Here is a 13,317-nt window from a genome sequence, read left to right on the forward strand (position 1 = left end):
TTCATTTAATTTAGTAGTTATTTAATTATGATGCATTTATTTGTATTAATTTTATGTACATATATATATATAACCGAGTATGTATTTACGTACAGTATATTTCACAGTTCTTATCATGTTTTAGTCTATGTTTTTCTCAGGTCCAATGTCAGGTAATGTTCTAAAAAGTTCTTAAAAAAAAAAAAAGAAATCCTATTGCTATACTGTACGTAATGATGCAAATTACTAAAAACACAGCCCTGAAACATACAAACAGTGTAGACATGGAAGTATTTGTTTTTTTATTGTTTATTTGCTATTAACAATGATCTTAATGGTTAAAGGTGCCTTTATTGTCATTTCTAAGCACCCACTGAGAAACAAAACGAGTCCTGTGCTTTTAACCCATCTTATACAGTACAACAGTGGGGGATAACTCCAGTTCTTCTTGCCAGTGCCTTTTGGTCAGGGGACACTGACAGCAGCACTAACCCAACATACGTGTTTTTGCTGGTTGTCTAAATATAACGCATGGTGACATAATGTAAGACCTTGTAGTTGATAGTGCTTTTGAAAGACTGTTCTCATTTAGTAAACTGAAAGAAAACAATGTTGCAATGGCTTCACTTCAAAATTTGCAATTCTGGTGAATGAATTCATTTTCAAACATGACAAAAAACATTGTGCAGAGATGTGTAAAGTATCTATGTATATATGAAAAGACAGGAAATGCTACAGTGAGTCTGTGTCAAGCATAAATATAAAGCTGTCGGTTTAACCACAACCCAACTGCAGCAGTGGGAGGGAGATCCTAAACTGAGAACAGTGACAGAATGAAGAGCGGATCACTGGTCTTCACTCCTCCAACCGCCAAGCATCTGTGGCATACCACATTATCAGTCAGCCAAAGTGAGCGTCGCTCGCTTTGTGTAGACGGGTGTGTGTGTGTGTGTGTGTGTGTGTGTGTGTGTGTGTGTGTGTGTGTGTGTGTGTGTGTAGTGGTCTTCCGTCACCCTTCCTGTCTCGCTCTCCCTGTGCCGCTCAGCCCTTAGGGGCAGAGCAGCCCATTTTCGGTAGAGAATGGGATACGGAAATATGCTAGAGATAAAGGGGGAGCACAGAGGGATGGTGTGTAATGAATTATTTATGTCTTTCTCTGTTTGGAGTGTGGAGTGCCTGGAGTTTTACACTATACTCTGTGTGTACATGCGTGCAAAAATGTGGCATTTATTTTTATATTTCTTATATTTATTACCGCAAAGTTTTTGCACACCACAAAGTTTTATAAACTAATGGATAGAGATTGTTTTTTTTTTCCACAGTTTGATTCACTTTACAGTTTTTCAAACTAGCACCGAAACAATAGTATACAGAATAGTTCCTTTACAAATATTAAAATGTGAAGAGGTAAATCCACCTTTTTTAATTTTACAAAAGAAAACTAAATTCTTTTGTCTACACACAAGCAGCTGTACAATAACTTTGCCTAAATAAAATAGTCTAAAACTGTCTTACTATCCATTAAAGTCCACAAGACAGAAAATCTGACCAGACTGACTCTGCCCGCTTTCACTTAACAAATTTGAATACTCTGAACACAATTAGGTCTGTACCAGAAAAGGTGTTGAGGTTCGATACAAGGGTTTTCGGTTACTCATAATTCAGTAATAGTGTCCTTTAAATATTACTAAATGTAAGTTTACTATATTTATTAATACTCAGGGGTTAAACTGGGATTCACTCTCTGCCATCTGTGCTGTCTGACTGACTGACTTCTTTGTTTTAGTTTTTTATGGGGGGCTGGCAACCAGCATTAAGGTGCAGTACCGCCACATAGACTGAGGTTGCTGATCTGCTAGGTAGCTTTTAAGGAAACCCACTGACCGAAAAAAGGAAACCCTGTGAAAGTTCTTATGTTCGCAAGTTCTTACATCACCTCATTTAGGACCATGTTCTCTCTCTACAGCTACCAAGAAAACATGTTTTATCATTGCTTGAATAATTAAAACATGAACATGAAAAGTGTAAAACTATATGCATTGTTAAAGATGTGCTAAGCTAAGCGTCACCTGATGACATAGAAGAGCGTAGGCTACAGGCCGGCCCAATTTAATCTACTTATCTACCAACCATTTGGCACTCTGCAGATAATGTATTTGTTTTTCTTTTGTAAATGGCACAAGACCTTTTCAGCTCATGCAGTAGTATGCTAACAGGTCTGCATGTTACTGTGTGGGAAGGGTGTGTTCATGTTTATGTCTGTTTGATGGTTCAGTCTGAGTAATCTGAGCCTGCTTTGATGCCCAATTTTCACTTCCCGGTTCAACTGGGGCAAACTCACGTCCAACGGTACAATAATATGCATTGTTGGAATCATGACACGTTCAAATCAACAAGTTCATAATAAGAATGTAAGATAGAACGGAAAGGAGGGAGAACCTCAGGTTTTAATCAGTAACAAATATCATAACACTACTCTAAATAATTTAATATAAACACTATTTTATAATGCAAAATATCTGCAGTTTCAGCATTAGAAACATATAGTATAAGCATTATATATATATATTTTTTTAGTTGTGTACTTACATTATCCCAAATGTTTCCAACAATGTTCAAACCCAGAGAATTCTGTCATTTTAATCTAAGACACGATGATTTCATTATAGTGGTTGTAGTGTTTTTCAGATGGCATACATTTTCGATCGTAGGAAAATGAGACAATTGGTGAACATTTGTGCTGTCTATGTGTTGCTTTCAGCCCATTTACTCCGTGTACCGCTGTTGGATTTGTGTGATCACTATAGAGCTGGGCAATATATTGATATTATATCGATATCGTGATATGAGACTAGATATTGACTTAGATTTTGGATATCATAATATGGCATAAGTGTCTTTTCCTGGTTTTAAAGGCTGCATTACAGTAAAGTGATGTCATTTTCTGAACTTACCAGACTGTTGTAACTGTTATTTGCCTTTACCCACTTAGTCATTATATCCACATTACTGATGATTATTTATCTAAAATCTCATTGTGTAAATATTTTGTGAAAGCGCCAATAGTCAACACTACAATATCATTGCAGTATTGATAGAGGTATTTGGTCAAAAATATCGTGATATTTGATTTTCTCCATATCGCCCAGCCCTAGATCACTATATTCCATATACTACATATTATATTATTGGATCGTTAAAACTGATGAATTAACAAGCAGTATTTTAATGTTGTATCTGATCAAGCTAATTTGATGTACTTTATATGCTGTTGCTGTAGTTTAATCTATAATATTGCATTATGTTTTGTATGTACATTTATAGTTCGTAACTTAACTAGAATGTATAGCCGTCATAAATGTTCCAAGCACAAAACAAGCACAAGCTATACAACATTCTACTTAGAAGTACACTACTTGAATAAATGCATTATCACGTGTTGACGCACACAGACCTGGCTGTGAGTTAAACACTGAACTGCTTCTTGGTGTTTTAACCAGCATGGATTACATGCTCCAATGACTGCCTTTAAGTCCCACAGTGTGATTTGCATTTACAACACATTTCATGCATGCGTGGCACATTTCCCCTTCTGGCTGTGGGCGGCATCAGCAACAAATACAAAAGATGGAAGATGACGCGCACAACAAAAGGTCCTTTAAGCTCTTGTTTCCGCGAGTGAGCCGCGCATCAGTGCAGCAGGGCAGGGTGGTACCCAGAAACTGGGGGGGGGGACATGTGCCAAACATGCACTGCCAAACACCACTCACCTCAGAGAGGGAGCATGCCGACAGGCAGCCTGGAACATCACTTCAGGGGACTGCTACTCTGACTGATTGAGGCTTTAACCCCTCGCTTACACGGCTGCAAAAACCTGCTGCTGCCCCCATTGTGACATTAAGCCTGTTGAAGCAGATTTTCTATAAAACAAATAAGGGGGGAGGCATAAAAGGCTTCAATCAAGTGTTGTTATGACAGGGAAGTTTCAGTGCTCTCAGAGGAGAGTGATGAAACAGTTTGTTTCATAATACATGTCAGTTGAGAATCTGCAGGTGCATGTGCTTTGCTCTTAAAAAAGGACCATACCAGTGTTTTTTTTCATGCTAAGGAACTGTTTTCCTTGACTTCAAGGCAGCCACTGGTTTCTATTCACTGTAGTACACATCAGATGGGTTATCTACAAAGGAGCAAGTCTTCACGATTGTTCACAGTGTGCACAAATATGAACGAAGATCAACAGCTGCCTGGAAAGTTAGACGAGTGTCTGTTGCCGTTAGAAGCTGTTTGTGCACCAAATGGGCAAAACACAAACATACTGGTGTGCTTTTTAGAATAAAAAGGTCAACGCCTGCACATAAATGTCACTATTCATGCACCTGTGTGTTTAGATGAGGACAACCAGCAGAAAAACCAAGACATTATCAAGCTTTTCTCTGATCAGGAGGGCTGGCTCCGTTATTGGCTGCAAACAGGACCGCTACAAGAAATCATTCCTACCACAGGCAAATCAAACTTTTTAACACTTCATCACTGAGTGTTAGATAAGACTCTTAGACATCACAATCGTAACTGTTCAACTATCAACTATTGATAAAGATGTAGATAAACCTATTGTGCAAGTTGCACTTAGTGCAACTTGCACAATAGGTTTATCTACATCTTTATCAATACTAGTTAAGTAGTTGTACATTTTTATTCTTGTATTCAATCCTATTATTATTTCATGTATCCTATTATTTCATGTATATTCTGTATGTGTGCGGTGTGTCTGATATTTTGCTGCTGTAAACACTGTAATTTCCCATTTTTGGGATCAATCAAAATCTATATTTTTCTGTCATCACCTTTGTCAGCAACAGACAGCGTGCTGTTGAAGTACTGCTCCTCCAGAGCCCACGAGGCGTCTTTCATTTTGTTGGAGATCCCACATGAGCCCTGACAGTTCACCTTGATCGCTGTGGAAAGAGGAGAGAAAATGAGTCACTCTACAGTCTGGTCCTTTATGCGTTTACTTTTTTTTTTTTTTTTTCCTTTGCCAAAAATGTCTTGTTTCATCTGGCAAAAATTCTTCATTCAACACCTTTTTGAAACTTGCAATATACTGTAAACTGTCACTCGGATTCTTTTTGTCAAACTGTCCGCTGTGGTAAAGTGTCTTGTAAATATCCCAATCCGGCTTTGTTATTTCTGACTCTTGAGCATGTGACCTAAAAACTTTAAACAATAATTTCCCTTAGCGATCCTGGGAACACTTCAATGAGAATCATTATTCACATTCATTTTATTTAGAAAGAGAAAAACGGTGCGGTGCGTTCACTTGAAACCAATTGAAGTTTCGTGGTGCATTCAAAAGTTACTTTTCCCCATCTGGTAGTTGTTTTTGTCGTTTAACAGCAATTTACCGGTGAAATAAGTTCTTGTTATAAGTTATTTTTATTACATTATTAATCCATACGGCCTTAGCAATAAACAAGCCGTTTTTTTTTTCCTTTTCTTTTTACTTTAAAGCAACACTAAAGCACTTTTCCCGCTTTGGTCCCCCTACAGGTTAGAAGCGGAATTGTCCATTACCCTTTTGTTTTTTTGTGATTGTTGCGGGCAAAAATCCTTGATTATGCGGCACGTTTTCTTAAAAAATGCGATGGAATATGCCAGATATTTATGTAATTTTATGCGATGAAATTGCAGGAACTGGCAAAAATTGCGGGAACTTGCAAAAACTGCGGTTTGATAAAAAAAGAGAAAAAAAAAATTTATTCTACCCCCCCTTTTCCGGTGAGCGCTGAGCATTACTGCGCAGCCTCCAACTGAGAGAGAAGACGTAGATGTGACGTGAGCAACGTGTCTGAAACCTGTAAGTGTTCTGGTAGCTGTGCCAAGAGAAATCTCAATCATTCCCAATCTTGCAGAGATGGATAGCATAGGTATATGTAAGGAGATAACATGGACACAGGCTAATTATTGCTAACTAAAATGCTAGTTAACATTAGTAATTAAACTTAAACAGCTAATGTAAGTCGAAACTGCCTGTGAGCTTCTCCTGTACTATACGGTAATTCCTCTACTATGCGACAGTAAGTCACTTGGTTATGACACAATCGTTAGCCTATTTTTACAGAAACGTCTGCTATGGAGCCATAACGTGAGATACAAGGTAATGGAGCCTTTTATACATTGTCGTGTTTCTTTAGAAATGAACAATGGACAAATAGAGTCTTTAAACGCTTCAGATGCAAAGTTATTCGCTGTCAAAGTGACGTCAAAATGAATGGAAGTCAATGGAATGCTAACGGCGGGTGAGTGCTTGTTAGCATCAAAATGGCGCCATAGGAGGTACGGGTTACGGAGAGAAGCTTACCCCCTTGGAAAAACACAGACCGGCTGCACGCACTGATTAGCATGAGAATGACTCACAAAGAGGGACGCCTCACTTAATCATTATGGGCCCTTGGTGTTAGTCACGTGCATCCTGCTGTAGTGGTTAATAATCACAACAGGCTGGGTATGTAGAGAGGAGGAGGGAGCTGATGTGAAACTAAAGAGGTTACTGGTTTGGATCATAGCACTGATGGTTTGTCACCTGCAGAGTCACGCCACACCTGCGTTTTACTGGGCTGATGAGGGAGATGATGTTTGTGATGATGCAACAGGTTAGATAAAGCTGGGGTCTTATCTAGGGCTGCACAATCTATTGTTTCTTTAAATCGCCACCACGACATCAACTTGCCCAATAATCACATCACGAAAGGCTGTGCCATATCGCGAAAGACTTTTTTGCGTTAGTTGAAAGAAAATATCAGCAGAAAATTGCGCTTTAAAAATGTAACTGTCATTCTTTTTTAGTGGTGTCTTTTATATAAACTTCAATGTTCAATTTGTCCAATAAAAGAATGTTGGAAATGATTTCCTTTCATTTGTTTTAAATTCAACTTGCTAGTTGCAGTTGCATTTTAGCAGAAAACAGAAAGCAGCAGAAATGAGTACACTTTAATATTGGTTTATTTATCGCAAGTAATATCGTCATCGCGATATTCAACGTTATAGACCATTTTTCACGGCAGACATGTTGACATGTCATAGTAGGAAAAGCACAGGTGTGTTCCAAACCATTGATGATGGCTGCATTCCACTTAGGAGAGGCCCTGGTATTGTGCATGCTGACTCACTGAAATAGCTTCCTGGGACACTTGATGGAATTAAGCCATCGTTAAGGTTATCAATTTCAGCTGGGCTTTTCCTACAATGACAAGTCAAAATGTCTGCTGGGAAAAGGTTCATCGCGTATTGCTTATTTTCCTCATATCGTGCAGCCCTAGTCCTATCAAGATTACTCATAATACAGAAGAATGACCACACACACACACACACACACACACACACACACACACACACACACACAGTTTCCCAGCCTGTTGAAGTCGGCCCGCCACAATACATGAAACAATGGTTTGTGTCAAACTAACAATATAACATATTTGGTTGTTGTTGCTCTTCTCCATAAAAGCCTACCAGCCAAGGCGATTGAATGTTGCTTTTTATGTCAAGTAAATGCATTTGAAGATTTTTTAACTTATTTATTTTTTTATGCCAGTGGATGAGGTTAACACAGGAGAGCTGGTGAAGTTAAGCAACATGCTTTCCAGTGCAGCTGCTTAGAGTACAGGAAATGATGTTACCCTCTTCTCACGCTTGATTCAGAGATCAAGAAGATAACATCAGGTTTTTGTCGACACAATAGCCTTCAAAAGGTTCACACTAGCACTGGATCTGTTCTATGACACACATCAACGGTTCCCCAACAAGGAAAATAACTGAAGTGAGCACAGCCTCGCTCTCTCACGCTCTGTATCTATCACCCCTCCTCTCTCTATCCCTCGATCCGTCTGTGAGGAAATGAAATCTCTCTGATAAAACGCACACGCACACACACACACACACGCACACACACACACACACACACAGTGACAGAAGCCAGAGGATTAAACAGAAAGATGGCCCAGCCCAGTATTATGTCAGTATTCTGATAAGCAGACAGTCAGACAGACAGATAGGGCTCAGTATCTTTCCAAATCTTTTGTTGGTTTTGTTTATGTGACATCTGAATGGGTCACCTTCATTCTTTCCCTTCGTGTTTAGTAGATGTGATTTGCATAATAATGTTCACCATCTCAATTTAGTGCGTTAGCATTTTCTAATTAGCACGATTAGTATCGGGCACATTCAAATTTGACCTGGTGGTGGTGTAAGATGAAAAGTTAGAAGGAACACCAAGTCTTTCAAATTCATCTTGAGGGGAACATCACGTCTGCAACCAAGTTAAAAAGTATCATACCTCAGACTGTGCGTGACCAATCACAGACTCACACCCACGCAAGATCCTGTGCTGGCATCTCACACACACACACACACACACACACACACACCTCAAAGTGGCAGATGGCTGGGCTCTCTACACCGGCACGACTGTTGGCACAGTTTGGGGGATGAGGGCGGGGACCTCTGCTGCCGGTAAAAACCAAAACCAATATCTGCAGCTCAACACAAAACACAATGGTGGCCTTCAGCCACGCAGACTAACGTCCATTTATTTGGTCATTAACCAAACCCTGCAATCTGCTCTTCCAGCCATCTGCCGCACATGTTTAGGAGAATAATACCTTTAAACCCCACATTAACATTCCCTATGAGCTCTCTGGAGTCATCATCACACTACACCGAAGCAACAGCACAAGTGTGAAGAGGACAAAAATGACAAGAAAAGGGAGCCATTACTGCAACAAGATATTGTTTACAGCTGGAAAAGTGATGAGCTCAGCCCATGAAAGGTCAGCGCAGGGGTAATCTGTTAATATCCCCGGCAGCAACAGCAGCAGCAGGAAGAGCGGCTGCAGCACGGCTGAATAGTGAATAGTTGTGTCATAAGAGATGGGTTGCTTTGGCAGAGAGACTGGCTGTCTGCAGCTGAATAATGGGCCGACCTGTCCACCGGCACACGGAGCCAGATGGACCAGGAGTGGTGATGATGCGTTTGACGAGACACGGATGCAGACATAAAGATACGTCGTCACGTTTCACCACGGACGCCATTAGGGCAGTAGAAGTCCAAAACCGTAACTTAAACCGGAGTCTTTTGCCTGGTTCTAGTATAACCTCATGGGATTTTTGCATTTTTGCAGAGATCATCTCGGTTCTTATTCTTAAGACTTTGCCCCTTCCATGCAAATTATGGACACTTTAATGAGAATAACATGTATATTTATGTCCATTCACTTCCATCAGCTACAGACAAAGATTCTACATAATTAACAGGACACCAGTAATTATATCTTTTGTGCGCTTTCCAAAAATAATACAAAAGCAGCATTTCAAAAATGGCATTTCGTAGCTGTATACCACCTAAGATAGTATTTATTAAGTTAATGAATGAATATGAACTTGAACCTGTGATGTTGAGGTTATGTAGCACACTATGTCACCTGGAACATCAGGTTACCTGACACTTTATTTATTCCTTATATTGTGGGCTTTCTGGCGGAGTGGAGGAATGTGACAGTGAGTAGCAACATGGGTGGTGCACACTGGAAGTCACCGAAGCAGATGTCATTTTTTATTCGCAAAAAATCTGTTTCCAATAGCCTTTGTTGCATTTTCTCTTCGGCGATTTTTTGCTCATATGGGTAGTGCATATTGACAACTCCGACAGCATTTTTTTTGTGCAAATTCAGGAGATTAATCTAGCTGCTCTGACACTTACAGATGGCAGGGGCACGCTCAAATACATTAAAAGAACGAATGAAGTTATGGCATCATTTGCTAATTAAACTTTTTTTTTTTATTTATTCTTTTTTCAGCAAAAAGGGAAGACAATGTGGCTCATTATCGGTTCTAAAACTGTGCCACTAAAATCTGTTTAAAAATCAATTTGAGGCGAGAAATAGTCCTTGATGTTCCAGATCCATGCTAAATGTGTGATCTACAATGCCCAGTTCAAGTAGTTCTTTACGTTAAAAAGTCTGAAATACTGCAGTGCAGTTGCAATTCACAAGATTTGGTCTGGTTGTGTGAAGCTGACATCCACACACCAGCGGAGGGATCACACCTTGTTACTGCCAGCACAGGAACCTACGCCAGAAGCCAGCTCTCCACAGAATAAACCACAGCCTGAGGGGAGACTGACACTCAGTAGTCAGTGGGAGGCTGGCAGCAGAGCATGCTCTGACTCAGCAGCTGTCTGGATTTGTGGCCAGGTTTGTTGTTACATGCCCAGGTCCTCTCCACAGTTCAATGAGAGTGTCTATAGGCGGAGACGATCCTGGTGCTACTACACATTACATTTTATGAACTAGACTGTGTGGGCAGGCAGATCCAGGAGAGAAGATGTAATTCATAGAGTATTCTGATCTGGCTGCCTCAACATGACTGTGTTATATTGTATCAAAAGGGTTCTGGGATGCGGGTTAGAACAGGGTGTTGGTGGGTCATGGAGGGTGTGGGGTGGGAGTCAAAGGTGTGGAACTGATAAGTATGTGGATAACTAAGGGAAGGTGAGATTATCTGTTTTGTGTCCTTGTGTATCTGTAAAGTGTATCCCGTTTTTCGTGCACTTGGCTGGACAAACGTCCCAGAAGGGGTAATAAAGTCAAACAAAAGACGTCAGAAGATGAGAAACAGACTTGGCTGAGCAAACCAATGCTGATACAGTAGCTGACTTTTGGTACCCAGTCTGAAATTGCTACTTGTTTTTTTTTTTTTTTTTTTTTTTTTTTAACAACTGTATGTTCCGTATTCAACAAAAGCAACTTCAAATGTTAAATGTTGTCTCAACACAAGCAGCCGAAAAAGAACTTTGCCTAAAATAAAATAAAATAGTCTAAGTGGAACATTTTTTTATTTAAATTAAGAATTATCTGAAGAGTAAGTAAGAAAAGATTACAAATCTGACGAACCAGTCATGGCAGCTTTTGATAGTTGACAGCTTTGATACTCAGTGCTACAAACAAAAAAGTACATAGATTTGATTTGTCTAAATAGTCATCATTTTCTTTTTAAAAATGTGCTTGTTGACAGTTTAATCCAGGTGGCATATACTGTTGTTACATACAGTTTAGTACGGTGGTTAAAATGTAGACCACAAAACAATTTGTCCTCTTATACAATTTTGACAGGCACCTGTGAGCCAACCAGAAATGAGTATTGTCCATGGCAGTGGTATAAACCTTTCTATAATGTAGCTCCTTTCTTCGTGTTGTTTGTTGACTCCTCTATGGCATCCTCCTTCTGCCTTTAAGAATATCCAGTGCAACCTTTTTCTCCTCCACCTCTCCCTGTGCAGGAATTTTGTCCTTCAGGGCATTCTTTCCTGAAAATGTCTGCCAGTTACACAGTACTGCTGTTTGCTCTGTCATTGGATTTTCCAAACAAAAAGGAAGATTTATTTTTACAATTATGTTTCTTTACGGGAAAAATTAGGTTCGCACACTGGCACGCACAACAGTACTGAAACATTAGGTGAGAAAAATGTTTAGTAACAACTGTTTACTGAACTGTGTGTGTGGGATAAAAGCAGAGCAGGCTGCTTGTTGCATCAGTACATGGGAAAAATGAGTCAGCTTGAGGGGGCTGGTGGGGAAGCATGCAGGGAAGCTGGGCTGATAATGTTAGTTCCTTATTTACACTCCAGTTCAGTTTTCAGGCCAACGGCTGGAAGCACAAAGGAGCCTCAGTTTGTTTAAGGTCTGAACTTTACGGGAACAAAGCAGAATGAGGAAATCCCGACCTCTCACACAAAACACACCAGAGAAGAACTGTGTCTTTTACGACGGCTAGGATTTCATCCTGAAGTGGGTCAGGAGTGTGAATGGGATTAGAGAAGGGCTGCTTGAATGACTTAAATTGATCAGCATTCCACAAATGCACTAAAAGGTTCCTCCGACGTCATATACACATTCCAGCATAATGAGGCATGATAAACTCCCTAAGCAGTGTCTGACTGATAAGACTGGACTGCTTTAAAGAAGGCTGCTGTGGAAATGTTACAAACCACAATACTTGCAGGGGATGCAGCAGTGAACACATCATTTGGTGGTTATGCTTGAAAAAGTTTGATTAATTAGTAGGCGTGCACGATTCAGAAAATGTCACGATTCGATATCGAGTTATAGGCTCAAGATTCGATTCAAAATCGAATTTTGATTCAAATACGATTCTCGATAAATAAAAACGTAAATGTAGTTACTTTTCCCATGTGAAGGCAGTAGACCTACAATAAAAAAAAATTGTTTTTGGAATTCTATGAATCGATTTTGAATTGGTAGCGCCTGAATCGCGATACGAATGTGAATCGATTTTTTTGCACACCTCTATTAATTTTTAACCTGGGATGCTCCTATTTACTCACAATTTACATGAAACTTAGATAGTGGTAAGGAAGGAACTTGTATTAAGGTTACATTTGAACCACAAATGGTTATTTTTCTCAGGTTTTACTGGTGCAGTGTTGATGGATAGACCACTCTGTGTTTGCACTATTCATGGTTAAGATTCCTACAGAATGATACTGCACAAAGATGAATTGCAATTTTTGTCAAGTCTCTGCAAGACTCATTTCACCAGCGAGGTCAGTGCTCAGACAGAGAGGATTTTTCTGGGGGAGCTCTGAGATAGTTCTTTTTCCTAGTAGCATTAACGAAAGCCGTAAAGGACAGGGCAACAGGAACAACTGAGCCTCTGTGCCCTGAAGATTTCTAAAACCTGTAAAACATGTAATGGACAATTCCACTTCCAACCTGTAGGGGGACCGAAGCGGGAAAAGTGCTTTAGTGTTGCTTTAAAGACGAGACATTTGAGGCGGAATTTACAGAATAACCTTTAATTAATCAGGTAAACTGCTGAGTATGGCAGGGGAGAGAGAAGACCAGTACATAGGAACATATGGTTCATCAAAGCACACACACTAACAATCCCAAACATCTCTAAATAGGTCCAAAGTTACATTTTTTTTTAAATCAGACCATGGAATGAAATATTTAAAATCCTTTGTACTTATCAGATTAAGGCCATTTTGTTTATTCTTCTGCTTTGGTACTTAAAAAAAATAAAAATAAAAAAAAGTGTATGTTTGTGATTATCTGGGAAATGGGCTACATAACTGTCCAATAACATTAAATACATTTTCCCACCACTAGCAACCAGTGCTTGATTACAGTTGGTATAAAGGCAGTAATATAAAAGTTATAGTTAAGGGGCTTTGGTTTGACCAGTCAACTATTCTTAATACTACAAACTTTATCACAATAGTTCCTCTCGGTCAGGAAAGTATTTTAGTGAGGGGCTTCTCGG

General features: G+C 39.6%; 1 protein-coding gene across 2 annotated transcripts in view; it reads right to left on the reverse strand.

Moving 5' to 3' along the window:
- Positions 1–13,317, reverse strand: part of arrdc1b (arrestin domain containing 1b) — a 43,141-nt gene that overhangs the window by 16,849 nt on the left and 12,975 nt on the right. For both annotated transcript variants that reach the window (XR_003694567.1, XM_028601209.1), the window contains exon 2: positions 4,824–4,934. Coding sequence is in view for 1 of the 2 variants with exons in the window: in XM_028601209.1 (XP_028457010.1) it covers positions 4,824–4,934 (111 nt within the window). In the remaining variant the exon portion in view is untranslated. The remainder of the gene's footprint in view (positions 1–4,823; positions 4,935–13,317) is intronic.

The sequence above is a fragment of the Perca flavescens genome, chromosome 16 (assembly GCF_004354835.1).
Source record: "Perca flavescens isolate YP-PL-M2 chromosome 16, PFLA_1.0, whole genome shotgun sequence".
Taxonomy (NCBI): Eukaryota; Metazoa; Chordata; class Actinopteri; order Perciformes; family Percidae; genus Perca; species Perca flavescens.